This window comes from Nelusetta ayraudi, unplaced genomic scaffold (assembly GCF_046127955.1).
Source record: "Nelusetta ayraudi isolate G7.1 ecotype Tasmania unplaced genomic scaffold, CSIRO-AGI_Nayr_v1 ptg000228l, whole genome shotgun sequence".
NCBI classification, from domain to species: domain Eukaryota; kingdom Metazoa; phylum Chordata; class Actinopteri; order Tetraodontiformes; family Monacanthidae; genus Nelusetta; species Nelusetta ayraudi.
Window position 1 is genome coordinate 30,784 of NW_027466277.1, and position 15,252 is coordinate 46,035.

General features: G+C 41.2%; 2 protein-coding genes across 2 annotated transcripts; both read left to right on the forward strand.

Moving 5' to 3' along the window:
* The first annotated feature begins 359 nt into the window (after nt 1-359).
* Nucleotides 360-2,712, forward strand: LOC142882001 (boophilin-G2-like). Its single transcript, XM_076016437.1, has 4 exons — nt 360-944; nt 1,706-2,113; nt 2,362-2,440; nt 2,534-2,712. Exons 1-2 carry the CDS (start codon nt 659-661, stop codon nt 1,951-1,953), a joined length of 534 nt encoding a protein of 177 aa, XP_075872552.1. The 5' UTR covers nt 360-658; the 3' UTR covers nt 1,954-2,113; nt 2,362-2,440; nt 2,534-2,712.
* A 1,396-nt stretch (nt 2,713-4,108) lies between these two features.
* LOC142881999 (ubiquitin carboxyl-terminal hydrolase 3-like) lies at nt 4,109-12,952 on the forward strand. The gene is made up of 15 exons (XM_076016432.1): nt 4,109-4,563; nt 5,133-5,193; nt 5,276-5,413; nt 5,546-5,629; nt 5,801-5,882; nt 6,037-6,116; nt 7,070-7,183; nt 8,185-8,298; nt 8,446-8,595; nt 8,885-8,991; nt 9,094-9,174; nt 9,264-9,382; nt 9,474-9,587; nt 10,826-10,893; nt 11,888-12,952. Exons 1-15 carry the CDS (start codon nt 4,473-4,475, stop codon nt 12,252-12,254), a joined length of 1,770 nt encoding a protein of 589 aa, XP_075872547.1. The 5' UTR covers nt 4,109-4,472; the 3' UTR covers nt 12,255-12,952.
* Nucleotides 12,953-15,252: the final 2,300 nt, after the last annotated feature.

The following is a 15,252-nucleotide window of genomic DNA, read 5'->3' on the forward strand; positions in this document are numbered from 1 at the left end:
TTTCCATTGAAGCATAGGGTTGTGGTTTCAATGAAACTCAATCATGGAGATAACGTTTCACCTTCACTCCGTGCGTCACAAGATGGCGGGTGCAGTTTTGAGAATTGAATGGCCTCAGCCCAGACAGTGTGAGGCCTTCTCATATATTGTTGCTATGGTAGCAGTAAGACATAGAAATACAAAAACTTAACTAATCATTTTTGTATTTATTTTTTTTGCTCTGATAAAAATGTTCTTACACAGCGTTTGTAATCGCTCTAAGCTGACCAGACTGAGCTGATCTATTTCCTCAGTAATTATTGAAAAATTAAAAAAAAGTATTTAAACACTTGGTTGTTTCTGACTGAAAATAAGAAGGAGTAGCAACAACGATCTGTACTGATGTGGAGGTCCACAGGAAAAGAGGTTTCCCGCCAAAAGTGCAAATGGCAGAAGTTTGTTCTGAGAGAAACCGTTGGAAGTAGAAGTGTACCGCAATGGTGACTTTAATTGCTGCCATAAAAAGACAGACCAGGTCTCTAGTTAAACATTATGCGAAGACATTTCCTACTCGAACGCAAACTATTTTTGCGACAGCTCAAAGTGATCATGATACTTTATATTCAATGACAAATTTGACAAAAAAAAAATAGGCTAACAAAAACCATAAATTAATTTAATGCAAAAAAAAAAAAATCATCATTTAAAAAGGGAAAATAATACATCTTATTACTACTGTTTTTTTTTTTTTTGTTTTTTAAATCTCTTTACAGATTTCTGCTCAATGCCGCCTGAAATGGGTGATGGCTCCAGCATTGAAATGCCTCTTTATTACAATCCCACTGAGGATCGGTGCTTCCCTTTCAAATACTCTGGCCAGGGAGGAAATGAAAATCGTTTTTTACTGGAGAAAGATTGCATGAGAACCTGCTCAGCCAACGTGGACAACGTGTACCCCACCATTGGTAAGAGGACTTGATTAATCCATAATGCCTAAAGTGAAAACTGATCAATCATGAACACTGTGTATAATTGTGAAAAGTCATGTAACAAAGAGCGGATACTTCCTGGGTGTTTCTGGGGACTTTGGAACATGCACTGACTAATGTGGTAGTTTTATGACCCTATGGGCCATTAAAGGAAACACTGCACTACCACTAAAGCCTCCTCCCTCTGAAATGAGCTTCAGTAAGTTACTTGTATGGACAGATACTTGAATTACATATGTCAAGGAGTGTACTCATTAGAAAATCACTAACATGTACTGTGTAAGTTTTGTTTTTTGTTTTTTTCAAACAGACACTGTGTAACAGTACAGAGTTTGCTTTACTTGCAAATAGGTTGTTGGACGGATGTATCTGCCGCAGTAGGGAGAGAATACACCACCTAGTGGTCATATTTCAGACTGTTCCTTAAACACAAAGACAACCTCCTGGGCGACTGAAAATACAGCAACATTCCACCCAAATACCTCCTTTCGTCAAAGAAGTTACACTTTCAAAGCTTATTTACAAATTACAATGAACTTATGGTTATGGTTATAGCATTTGTTACAAAAACAACAACACTGGTCTAGAAATACCGGATCAGAACAGCAGGTCTGAGCCTCCAAAATAATAGTTCTGTAATAGTTGTAGTTTTTTTTTGTTTTTGTTTTTTCATATTATAGTATCAAAAAATGAAAACTTGTAAGGATGGTAAAGTGACACATTCTTTTTGTTTGCAGAGAAGAACGCTTGCCTTCTCGCAAAAGAGCAAGGCGTGTGCAAAGGCCACTATTTGAGGTACCACTACAATGCCCATCATGAAAAATGCAAAACGTTCTATTTCTCTGGATGTGGTGGAAACGGAAACCGATTTCGCACCTCTGAGGAGTGCTTGGCCACATGTAATGGAGTTACAAAGGACGGGCGCAGTAAGTGCAGAATTTTCTTGACATTAATGGTGCTGATAATAAGATGTGCTAAGATGTGAGAAAAAAAGGACATTTTGATTTTGATTTAGATCGTAGGGATGTCGAGTTTTGTTTTTTTTTTTGTTGATGATGTTTCTTTAACATGTTTGTGTCTAATGTTTTGCTGGGAAGCTGTAGGTGACGACGGTGCCGAAGACGACGAGTCAGACACAAATGTTGGTCAGTAAACATGTTATTTACCAATCACTCTGTAACAAACAAAATGCCATTTTCAATTATATTCTGTGTCTTTATTTACAGTTACAAACAAATGTTGCTCCTTTTCTGTCAATGCATGCAGTTTTACAAACTGATTCTTAAACCCTATGTCAGAATTCATACTTTAAGAAAAAAAAAACTTTTTTTATTTAAAGATACTTTGTGTCTTGATAAACATTTTCACAGAATGTTTTCTTCTTTTTTCACAGGCGCAATTGTTGCTGGTGTGCTCGGTGTTGTTCTTGTTGGTGTCCTGGCAGCTCTGATTGCCCTGACAGTTCAGTCAAAGTGAGAGAATTATTTTTGTCTTTAAAAATTAAACCACATCAGTAAAAGTGGGAGATTTTTTTGTTAAAAAAAAATCATTCTGTCCTTTCATAGGAAGAAGAAATCCAAGAAAACGAAAGGCAAACGGGACAAGACTGAGGCCCCACTCACGGATCAGGGGATTGAGATGTCATGAGAACGATGACACCTCGTTGGCAACACTCCTAGTCTTTACCAGCATATTGTTTTGTTAAAGTGCATGCAGCCTTAATACCAAAAATAACACGTGAATTCCACATTTATGATCAGCAACAACACGATTACATTTCTTTTTATTTAAAAAAAACAAAACAAAACAAAAAAACATATTTCTTCTGTTTTTGTGCAAAGTTTCTATTATTGCCTGTACCCTGCAATCATTTATAATATTCTGACTCTTTAAAAAAATATTTTTTCATTGGACATGGAGATAATTGAAATAAATAGTTAATAACTGATTATTTTTGTTGCTGTTGTTCTAGGCTCGCAGACTGTATGGATTTGTTGATTTTATACATTTCATATATAAAATCAACACTTACTACGTCAAACAATGTTTTTTATTTTGGTTGTCAAAAGTGATAATTTTGGCTCTATTTGACTGCACACTGCAAGTTTTGTTTGCCGGCTTAGCATTTGGAAACTTTAATTTAGCCTGCAGAGATCTAAAAATAAGATTGTCAAAAACATTGCCTGACTAAATGTATGGTGAAAAACATACACTGTCTTTGTTTGCATGTCAAGATAAAAAAAAAAAAAAAAAAATCAAAGCAGTTTTGCAGAGTACACAATGACAGGATGTTTTGTTTATTATTAATTTTTTTTTAGTAGTTGTAATGCTGTCTTGTTTTGTCAATCATCAAACACCCAGGCACTCATGTTTTTAGAGAATACAACAAGGTGTCTTCTGAGGGAGATTTTGTAACATAGAGTTTGAGTAGTTTCAGAGTTAATGCCAACCTCTGTCTAGATATTGGGATTTGGAAAAACTGTAACTCTTTTGCAAACCATGTTTTTAAAAAATCCCTTCATTTGGGAAATAAAATAAAGGTCTATTGTGATACAAATGACTATATTTTTCAATCAATCACATAGTGGACTTGCTTCATAAGGTAAAGCAACGTGTCAGGAAAAAATATTATTCAGGAGGAGTAACTTTAAATGAGTAAAGGTTAAAAAGGAAATGACACGTGAAAAGGTTAATCGTTTTAATGGAACAGTGACAGCACCGTTTTTGAGGACTGCGTTTCATGACGAAACTTTCGACATGACATTAAATTAATTTTTAAACGTTTCCGATATGTTTTCCATTAACCCCAGGCAAATTAATATGGCCACACAGATGTCTCCGCCTAAAACAAACCGCGAAACACCATTTGGCTTGAAGCGAACCAGAGATTATTTGCGTGGCACACAAGTTGTTTGGTTTGAAGTTTGGGGCATCACGCATACCGAGAAAGACGCAGAGCGCGACGCGTGGTCGTCTTTTTCAAAAACAATAACGCAAAAAAACAAAAAAAAATACCTGGTAAATATTCAGGATGTACAACAACATCATACGCACGGAGCAGTCGGTGTAATCTTCCTTTTTTTTTTTTTTTTTGTTTCACGTTCGAGAGACGGCCCAGCCAGCCGGGCCGGCAGGCGTAACGTCACTTCCTCAAGTTATTTCCATTTGTTTGTGGCAAACGCTAGCTCCCCACACACGAAAGACAACGTTACTATTTTTAAATCACAACATGTTGTCGGCGAAGCAGCGCCGCGTTTAATTTTTTGTTTTGTTTTACCCAAACACTGCCCGGAGCTTAAAGTCAAGCAGGAAATACATGAGCTATAGGGCGTGTTACCAAATCCAGGAAAACGTGCGCCGCTACCAGAAGTAGTTGCTCTGCTAACGCTAGCGAGCTAGTTTGTGTAGTTAAATTGGCTCTCAGTCGTTAGCTGGCTGGTTCTTCGCACCATTGTTGTCGCGGCTGTGGCTAACGTTAGCCCACTCATTCACAATTGAACACTGATGGAGTGCTCTCATCTGAACACAAGCGTAAGCGGTTCTTTGGATTCCTCCCGGTTCCCTAATGGTAGCCCTTCCTCCTGGTGCTGCAACGGTAGGTGTTTGTCTCCCGGCTCAATCCAGCGATGTTCTTGCCGCCGCCGATAGCGGAGAGATTGATCAAGCCAGATGTGGATTGCTGCTCTATGCGATTTTCTTTTATTTATTTTTTTCTTTTCTTTTTTTTAATCCGGCGTCGATTCTGCCGTGTGAATATTAATAACATACAGCTAAATAACCACTGTGTAGTTTTTAAACTATTGTATAGTTAATTTGTTGTTGTGCTTTTCTGCGCTGCAACAGTGTAGTTTCCCAATTTGGGATCAATAAAGTCTATCTGTCTGTCTGTTTGTGTAGCCGGTGCTTCCATAAGTACAACAATGAATTACTAATACACGAAATATTGACTCATGCTACAATTAGAGCAAAGTTGCAATTGTAGCTTACCTTTATTTACCTATTGTTCTTCTTCTTTGTTGTTTACAAATAATCTGCGATTAAAATTCAGTGGCATTTCCTGCTTATTTCACTAATGAGCAGACCAGACAAGACTGATTGATGCCCAGGCTGTGTTGTGATTTGGACAATCTCTTTCTGAATTGAAACAACTTTTTCCATCCACAGTTTGTCGGTCCAATAAAAGTCCATGGGTTTGCCTTACCTGTATGCTGGTCCATTGTGGAAGGTACGTGGATGTCTGACCTTTTTGCCTTTCTCCCAGTCGCTCCGTGACGCAGCAGGTTTCTAAAGTGACTTCATGCCCACAGATATGTCAATGGCCACGCAAAGAAACATTATGAGGAGAACCAGGCGGCGGGACTTTGTCAGAAAAGGTGTGAGAAGGCAGACAAGGAGAGACACCCTCATTCCGTCTGTATGGACTGCAGCAACTACAGTGTGTTCTGGTACGTCACCACAATGGCCGCATCTACAGATTGACGTACTTATGGTTGCACCGAAAGCACAAGAGTTAAATATTTGGTTGCTTCTGTTGTGTTAACACTTGGGATTTGATTTGATTAATGTCCATTATATAGTTACAGGTGTGATGACTTTATTGTAAATGATACCAAACTTGGACACGTGCAGAAGGTGAGGGAGCATCTCCAGAGTTTAGAAAAGTAAGTGCAAAACTCAACCATGAAAGTTTCTTAATCTTGTCTTGTTGATTAATGCCTTTGGGCTTGGATGTCTGCGCTTACACAGTTTTGTGCGTAAAAGGTTAACCTATTTGCACACAGCATCTGCTGTAAGTGGACCACAACAGGGCTGATGATTTCCTTCTCTAACAGCTCAGCCCTGGTCGGAGACAGACAGCGGAAACGAAAGCTGCAGGAAAATCTCACTCCGGATAGCAAGTTGTTAAAAGACAATGTAAGCGTTTGAAAGTAAATTCATACAGTTGTCTGTCATAGAAGTCGAACTGGCTTTACAGTTATGTCCGAGTTCAAAACGCAGCAACACCACCTTTGAAATTGAAGCACACAAATAGTGCATTGTTGATGTGCATATGCCTCTTCTGTTTCAGGATGGAACGGCATCAGGTGCGACAGGCCTTCGGAATTTAGGCAACACATGCTTCATGAACGCTATTCTGCAGTCCCTCAGGTTTGGGTTTGCTGTACAAATTGGGTCGTTAACAGGGTTTGCAGCAGTAACAGTAACTTTGCTCGTACATCCAGGGCCCCATGAGCAGTCATCCTTTATTAATACAGTCTGGGGCACAGTCAGGGGAATTATGCAGGCTGCCTGGATACAGGCTCAGTTAAAGGACAGATTTTTTTTCCAGCTATCGCATATTTCATTTGGTCCTTTGAGGTGACCTGGTGAAATCTTGTTACCTTGCAGGAAAATGTTATCCTACTGCTGGTGCTTCAGAATTTGTGATCAGTCATTACCTTCAAGACTATAAATAAATCTCTTGTCAATGCAGTAGATGCCCCAGATATCATTTACAGGTTAAGTAATGACTGCATCATAAACTCATAAATAATTTTAAGTATTACACATTACTATTACACACACACACACACACACACACACACACACACACTTGCACACACAGGTTTGGGCTATTTATGAAGCTAGCTCTTACTTTGTGTATGGGATTTAAGTAGGAAACCAAGAATTGTCACCTTGTTCTCAACATCTGCGTCTCCCAGACATTTCTAAATCTACATTTCTTTTTACTTCTTAGCGAGATATACATTAACGAGTGCACAGGATTTGTTTCGATTGTCAGAAATTATGTAGCAGCTTGGCCAGCAGGGAGCGCTCCAGTGGTGTTGTTTGAAGTTTGACTTCCATGTTGTTTACAAAGCTAGTATTACTCGTTTTGTGAAGCATGAAACATCGCCCGTGTCTTTTTCAGCCTCACTTTCAGAAGTTTGTTGTACAGTTAATGCAAAAGTGTGACCTTTGAAGTCAACATCGTTCATGTTAAGATCCAGAATTCCTTACTTATGTAGTACTTTATTTCTTTTATTCACATTTTTTACATTTTTGCAAAATACCTTGTGAAACATGCTGATGATTAAAATGTCCTCTTCTTGTTTTTGCAGCAACATTGTGGAGTTCAGCTGTTATTTCAAGGAGCTGCCTGCCGTGTCTCTGCGCAGTGGTAAGACGGCAGGAAGAAGGATGTACCACACCCGTAGCCAAGGGGACAACAGTGTGTAAGGTCCTCTTCTGGAGGAGGGGGGGGTCTGTGGGCTGTGTGCATTTTTCTGAAGTTACTCCCTGCAAGAACTCATTTTACATTATTTGACACTTTATGAATCAAAATGTTCTCTCTGGATGTTCATAATGGGACTCTAGTGTAGTTCAGTTTGAACAGGGATGCAGCAGCGTGTTTAACACATGCTGCTACTGACACTTACATACACACTTATGAAAATATTTCTGTATTAGCAGATACAATAAAATATATAAAAAAATACTCACTAAAACTTAGGAATAAAACTGACATTTATGGTAATGTAACAAATTTGTGCTCCAGTGATATAAAGAAGCGACAGTGGGTCGTTTCTTCATCTCAAATGATTAACTGGAGCATAAGCTGACATCAGGAGGAGTGGTAGCGCGCAACAAAAATAGTCAGTGTCTCTGATAACTTGTCATGTGACCTTTTTTCTCGGCCTTGCCTTGGTCTCATGACGTCAAAATGCGAACCAGTACGATGAAGAGGCCTGTTTAAACACAGACTGTCCTTGAACCAAAGCGTTTAGCGGCCATCATTCATGGATCACACGCTTGTGTTTGTGATTTGTGTGGTTAATCGCCTTGTTGGAGAGCAGCATGTTACGCAATAAGCAGTGAAACATCAGACATTCGGATATCCAAAGTTTAAAAAACATCAATGTAAGTTCACCTGTAAAGGTTGTGTTGCATTTTATCTGCTTTCTTTTTTGACGTCTCAAATTACGCTGATTTCTATTGACGAGATGGCGTTGCATGGCATTGGGAGGTGAATTCTGCAAAATGTGCAGTCTTTTGTGATTTAATAAGTTGGTGAATAATTTTGAGCAACACGTATTTGGCTGTTAAGAGTCAATCCAGAAGAAATACTATAACTGTGCATCAACGTAAAAGCTGGTATCTTTTGTAAACCTTTTTTCCCTCATTCAAGGGACTTGGGATGTGCCATGTGGTAACAGAGCCTCATTGTTTTCAACAGGTCGTTAGTGGAGGAGTTCAGGAAAACCCTTTGTTCCCTTTGGCAAGGCAGCCAGACTGCCTTCAGTCCAGACTCCTTGTTTTATGCCATCTGGAAAATCATGCCAAGTTTCAGGTATGCCGGTGTTGTTAAATAGTTTTTACCTTTGCTCAATGCTAAATGAATAGTAAACTTTTTTTTTTTTCCTCACTGTATTTCACAGCATAATCTTAAAGTTGACAAAGTGTGTGAATTATACTGACAACATGTCTGGTTATCCAGAGGGTATCAGCAGCAGGATGCCCACGAGTTCATGCGTTACCTGCTGGACCACCTCCACAGGGAGCTTCAGTGCAGCCGCAACGGAACGTCACGCCCTGTGTCTCCACCAGGTGGCGTCAGACTGTCAGCCGTGGAGGGAAAAAGCTGCATGTAAGCATTTTCTGTCCTCCAGTTTGCAAAGTTGACTACTGCTAGTGTGAAGGAAGTGTAAGCATTTGTTTGGGTCTTGTAGCCTTTAACCGTGCTGTGTAGGACCTCGTTTCTTTCGCCTTTGTCAAATCTTTGCCTGCATTGTCAACATTCACTGAATATGATCCACAAAAACAATACTTTTGAATGCACTGTGACCCACATTTTTTATTTCAATTCTTATTTTTCTTACTTCTAATTTAAGTTATTATTGTTTTGCATTCCTTGAATAATCATTTTCTTTTGGCAGTAATGGGACTGCCAGTGTTGTCACATCCATTTTCGGTGGAATACTCCAGAACGAAGTCAACTGCCTGATATGTGGGACGGAGTCAAGAAAGTTTGATCCTTTTCTCGGTAATTCAGTTTCATTGTCAATAGTGTTGTTTTTCAAAGTTGTATCATATATTAACTAGTTACTAATAGGTGGTTATGTTTTCTGGTTCTCTTTCCCCTCAGATCTATCATTGGACATTCCTAGTCAATTCAGACAAAAGAGAAGTAAAGACCAGGAACCCGGTCCAACGTGCACCTTGCGTGGTGAGTCCCCACTGGCCTATTCAGACTCTTTCCTTCAGCCCGATTTAACTGCAGCATTTAATATTCCATGGTTCTGTTTTCTCGTCAAGACTGTTTACGAAGCTTCACCGATCTGGAGGAACTTGACGAAACAGAGTTGTACTTTTGCCACAAGTGTAAAAAACGACAGAAATCCACTAAAAAGTTCTGGGTCCAGAAACTGCCAAAGGTAGGGGAACAGAATTGCTCGGATCGTTTACAACCAACCAACCTGCCGGGTGTAACTGTTTCTCTGTAACTGTTTTCCTTCCCATTTGTAGGTGTTGTGTCTGCACCTGAAACGGTTCCACTGGACGGCCTTTTTGAGAAACAAGGTGGATACTTATGTGGAATTTCCTCTGAAAGGCCTGGACATGAGGGGTTATTTACTGGAGGTGAGCTCAGTCGAGAGAGAGTGCGAGAGAAAAAAAGCAGATGGTGGAATTTCAAAATAGCAAGCCTTTTCAGACAAGCAGATCCTGAAGTTTTATAATTTAAGTTCTGCAATTTGGTCAGGAAATAGCCGCGAGTCTCGGGCCACACAAGTTAATCTGCAACAACGCGACGGCCAAGACAGATCTGTGTAATTACCTGCAGTTGGGTGGGACCTGACATTATCCTTCCGCCCAGTTTCTATTACGGCTTCTCCTGCACTCAGGGTCGCGCGCGGGGGGGCTGCTGGCTGTCTTTGGGCCCAGGCGGGGTCACACCCTGGACACGTCGCTAGTTTATCGCACATTTAAAGACAAACAGCAACCGTTCACACTTGCATGCTCTCCCAAGGTCAATTAAGAGTTCCCAATTCGCCTCTCATGCATGTTTTTCTCACCCGTGACCTTTTCACGCCACTGTCTCAGCCTGTTCTCAAAACACACTATCCAAAGTCACGTAACCAGTGACCTAGTTGCATCCACCATTTGACTCCTGACTTCCAAAAGCTCAACAATCAACTATTTTCACAAACTAGTTGAAATGAATTTGGGATTATTTGTTGGAGACTATAAAACACAGCAATGGCTGGAAGGTCATTTTCCACTAAAATGTGGCACACATTACGGTTTGCAGACATTTAACAAGGGAACGTATCTGGGAAGCCTACAATGTATAAATACGTAATTGTATGCTGCGACTGCTGCACTGTAAACTGTGTGGTTTTTACTCGCACATGTAGGAGGTCCTTTTTTTTGCAGCTGCTGTTTTGCAAAGTTTATTTACTAACCGTCTGGCTATTTTGTTCCCCCACTGCTGCTTGTGATTGGGTTAACTGCAAAAACATGTTTTTGCCATTGATAATATGAGCATAAAAAAACACTGTATCTAGAAAAATATGTTCAAACTCAGAACTGAGTCTACAGGATAAAAATGTTTTTGTTATAAAATTTTTTTTTTAAAAAAGCTATAGAACATTAGAAAATATATCTGAGACCCCTGAGTGCTGGTGAAGCGGCCATGCAAAATGTGGTAAATCTGTATTTTACTTTCAAGCATCTGCTTTTCTGTAAGTCGTACTTGCAAGCATGTACAGACACTTAATGTTATTACTACATTAGGTTGTCTAACCATCCAATAACAAATAGCTTACCTTGCTTTTTCTTTTTTTTTTTTCTTTTTTTTTTTTTTTAAATCTTTGCAGCCTGAGAACTCATTACCAGAGAGCTGTCTCTACGATCTCGTTGCAGTCGTAGTGCATCACGGATCTGGGTGAGTAGAAGCCGCTTCTCTCTTTCAAGCTTACACACTGTAATTAATATTTGATCAGAATAACTTACTGTCCCAACGCTATGTGTGGGCAGAATCATTCCCAGGAAGTAAATATGCACTTGTGCTGTCAGTTTGCGCTGCGCCCATTCCGAAGGACGGACCCTTGATTGTTGACACAAATTCACTTTTATCGCAGTTGTTTGCAAAAGTAACTGCTGGGGCTTCTCATAAACAAAACAGTATTTGCTGACCACCTCGGTCGGCTGTCAGCTCCATTCAGACCCAGTCAGCCTGACGGGCCTCCTAGACAGCTGCAGATTAAAAATTCATGCCGTCACTAAATGCTAAAAAGGCCGTGGGGGTCCTTGAAAACACGCGTTTTTATACACATCAAACCTCTGGCCCTTCCACCTTGGGGCTCTAGATGGCAACGTTGCACTGCTGCGTCTGTTTCCATCCAGTCCGACTACAGTTCAGACTAGGACCTGGCGATTTTGGACAAGAATAAAATCCCTTTTTTTCCCCTTGAAAAGTCGATTTTTGATTTTGATTTTTTTGGGGTGGGTAAAACTACAAAACACAATGGTATAAGTTATTTAAAATGTTTTTATCTTAACCTCACTTTCACCAAACGTCACTTGACAATGAACAGGTTCTCCATAAACAAAGATGAAGTTCCCTTATTTGGGAATAAAGGGAAAACTTACGCAAATGAATGCCCCTGTGGACAAAGTGACAACCTTAACTGTCCTTCACCAAAAATCACTTTGAAAATTAAAGGTTTTTCTATCGTCTTTAAAAACAATGAATGAATACAGTGCAAGACTTTCACATTTCGGTGTACAGCCCAGAAGCATGCGAGAGGAAAGTCGATTTTTTAAGATTTTCCTTGTTTTAACATCGTCTTGACTAATAAATCCAATTTCGATTTATAATCGATTAATCGCACTGCCCTCGTCCAGACCTGACTGTCGTTGCATTGTGCGTTTCTCAGAGTGGGATCGGGGCATTACACAGCATACGGCATCCACGAGGGCCACTGGTACCACTTCAACGACAGCACGGTGACTCTGACCAATGAGGACGCGGTGCGGAAGGCCAAGGCCTACATCCTCTTCTACGTGGAGAAGGCCGAGCAGGTGGCCTCAGACGGCAACAGGACAGGCGGCAAAGCGCCAGCTGCTGCAGATGCGGCAGCTGGCGACGGCGGAGCGGCAACAGATGTCGTTTTATTGGACGTAGCGCCGTCACGAGTTAACACCCTGGACAAGGTGGCGGGGGAAAACGCCGCCCTAGGGAAGGAGGCTGACGCCGCCGCTGCCGCAGACGGGGAGACCTCAGGCGAAGCTGCTGCACAGTGACCCTGCCGCTCTGGTCAAGGCCTCAGACCAGCTCGTCCCATAATTGTTTGACTCCACCTCAGTTCAATTTCTCACCGTGTTTGATTTTAACAAATCAGATTTCCACATTTTGTATGCATATGCAATTATTTTAGTTTTGTTTTGTAAGAATTGCAATACGGCATTCACATTTTAATCGCTGCTTCATTATTATTGTTTTTTTTTTTCCGTTTAGGATAACGTTGCATTTATGTGTCTTGGTTGATGGAGACCTCTCTCTCTCTCTCTCTCTCTCTCTGTGATAGATTCCAAATGTGACTGTTTATTGAATAATGAAGACAAGCCTTAGCCTTGGGAAGCCTCAGTCGGTCCAGTGTTTAGTCTAGGCTGATTAGATTATGGTCAGGACCCCCCCCCCCCCCCCCATGTCATTTCTGTGTGAACTTTCTAATTCTGTCGATTCCATCTCTTACACACTCTGTAGTTCTGTTTTCCAGTTACTAGGGAATAACTTTTAGCCTAAATAATAATGCAATGCATTTGTTGACTGATGCATTCAGGAAAGCTGAATTAACTTCCTCATTGAAGCCAATGTGAAAGAAATCCTTGTCAAACTGTTTAGTATGCGTGAGCCATTGCTGTAACGTCACAATGGGATAATGGACTGAAATATGAGGGAAAAAAAAGAAAACTTTTAAAACATGTACCTGACAGAATGATGAAGTACAATGAATTTTTTTTTGTTGTTGGAAAATGTTCCATTTCTTTGAGTGCGTTTGTGTGGTGGAGTGGATGGGTTGTCGGTTCATATAACGGCGTCCGTCAGCTCACACAGGTGACATGCAGCTGGCCTGAATTTATCCATGGATCTTTTATTGGGCCACTAAAGTTATTTCAAGTAAGATTTAAAACAGAATAAGTCATGCAACTTCACATTTGCAGTAATATCTATGTTAAAAAACAGCAATTTAATAATCCTCTTTGCCTATTTATAGAGCTCAATTTATCATTGCAGTTCTCAAGAGAGCAGCTTTGTGCAATTAAATGCTCAACAAAGTATAGATCTCCTGAGGAAAAAGGCACATTTAGCCCACTGTTTACGGCCACCCACAATACACTCAATTTTACCTCCCCTCCTGCCAAACTGCTTGTGCTTTGTGGACCACCTGCATGAAATGAAGGGACTAAAGCTCGGCAGCCTTCAGAGGGGAAGGATGAATACCCGGCCAGGTGTGTTGTCACTAACATGGCAGAGGAGTCGGTCACAGTCTCTGTGTGGCATCTGAATGAGCTGATATCCTGAACTGCATGTTGTGGCTCGGGAAGCAAAGCGTGAAGTTCATTGACGGGCTAGAAACCAGACTAGATTGACTAGAAGTGACTCATCTCCCATATCTCAAATGAAGGAAAACACGCATGTGCCACTTCTGACGTCATGAGCTGGCCACGTGCACTTGTGAGGATGCGTGCGTTCGGTTCTTATTTAGCCGTGCCAGTTTAGCCAGTTCTATAGTTTGTGATGTAAGACGGGCAGGGGATATCACCCACCTCAGGAAAGAGACCAAGTTTCTTCTTCTTCGTCTTCTTATTCCGGTGGGGAAAAAAAGTGTAATAAAATTGTGGTTGCAAAAATCAAAATCTTCTTCTTCTTCTACGTCTTCTTCTTCATTAAAACAGGAAGAAGACGAAGAAGAAGACAGCTTTGTTGTTGTTTTTTTCCCTCTTCCCTTTCTTTGGTCTAGTGAGCATCTCCACCCGCCCACAGACACACACTCGCACATGCACACGCGCACACGCGCACGCGCCCCTCGGGACACGTGCCAGCCAGTCAGCCTCCTCTCGCGCTCGCTCGCTCTCTCTCTCTCTCTCTCTCTCTCTCTCTCTCTCTCTCTCTCTCTCTCTCTCTCGCTCTCTCTCGGGCAGGAACAGGCGCTCCTCCTGTATGATGAGGAACAGCTGCTCTTCCTCGCTCGCTCGCTCACAGGTGGCTGCAGACTTGCTCCTCTCTCTCCATTAATGACACAAGTGGCCCTTTGTGCCCCCCTCCTCCATCCAGCGCCCCCCCCCCCCACACACACACACACCCACCCCTCCTCTCCTCCGCCCCGATCATTTTGCTGTGTCTGTCGAAGGCTACATCGCAGCTGCTAATGATAAGCTCACATTGCGCCCTGTTTTTTGTTGTTGTTGTTTTTTTTGTCAGAGTGGAGCCTCTGTTTTTTTTTTTTTTTTAAAGGACCCCGTGACAGGGTGAGTCACGCTCCAGGCCGTGTTCTGCCCCACGTCCCGACGGTTGCGGCGAATGCCCATCGTTTCCGGTAGGGTGTGAAAACAAGTGGGACAGGACATTGCTGGTAATGCGGTGGAGTGATGACATAGGTACGAACGGGAACGTTTCCGGTGCAGTATGTCCTGTACGCGCCGCTTGAGCACATGCAAGAAGAGAACACAGAGAAATGAGTCATAGTTCTCTAATGCGCTCGTTTGAGGTCAAGGAGAGTGTTCCTGTTTCCAAGGTTCCAAGTTCAGGCTGCCAATGTTGTAATTGTTATAGTTATGTGATTATTGTTAGTGCCAGAGGGTACCTGAGGGTTATTATTACTTTTGGATCAATGGAAGTTGATTGCAAATCACTGAACTTTGGGTCTTCGGACATTAAGTCCTACTTTCTTCTTAATATTCTTTATGCGTCTGTTGTACCTGGTGTGAGGCAACATTAGTCAAATATAAAATCCAACTAGGGATACAACCTTTCTTTCCCAATAATGAAGCATTGGAACTGCCATTCGAGTAAACAAACATAATTTGATCTGCGAAGGCCACCGGGCAAACTAACACGGTTACGCCGACACCCACCTGACACAGGACCTTTGCAGTGCACTCATTAAACCCGCTTGCTGCATAATTACATATACCTTGCTCATTAATTAACCTTAATGTCTTCAGTATCTACAATGTAGAAAGTACTAAAGATAAAGAAAAAAAAACTTTGCATCAGATATTGTGTCCAAACCTTTGA

What these genes read in the sequence shown, in the direction of transcription:
- LOC142881999 (XM_076016432.1), top strand. Translation starts at nt 4,473, where the DNA reads ATGGAGTGCTCTCATCTGAACACAAGCGTAAGCGGTTCTTTGGATTCC. An exon ending in AAAATCATGCCAAGTTTCAG is followed by an intron (nt 8,299 to 8,445) that starts GTATGCCGGTGT and finishes CTGGTTATCCAG; the next exon opens with AGGGTATCAGCAGCAGGATG. An exon ending in AAAGTTTGATCCTTTTCTCG is followed by an intron (nt 8,992 to 9,093) that starts GTAATTCAGTTT and finishes CTTTCCCCTCAG; the next exon opens with ATCTATCATTGGACATTCCT.
- LOC142882001 (XM_076016437.1), top strand. Translation starts at nt 659, where the DNA reads ATGCAAAAAAAAAAAAATCATCATTTAAAAAGGGAAAATAATACATCT. An exon ending in CAACGTGTACCCCACCATTG is followed by an intron (nt 945 to 1,705) that starts GTAAGAGGACTT and finishes TTTTGTTTGCAG; the next exon opens with AGAAGAACGCTTGCCTTCTC.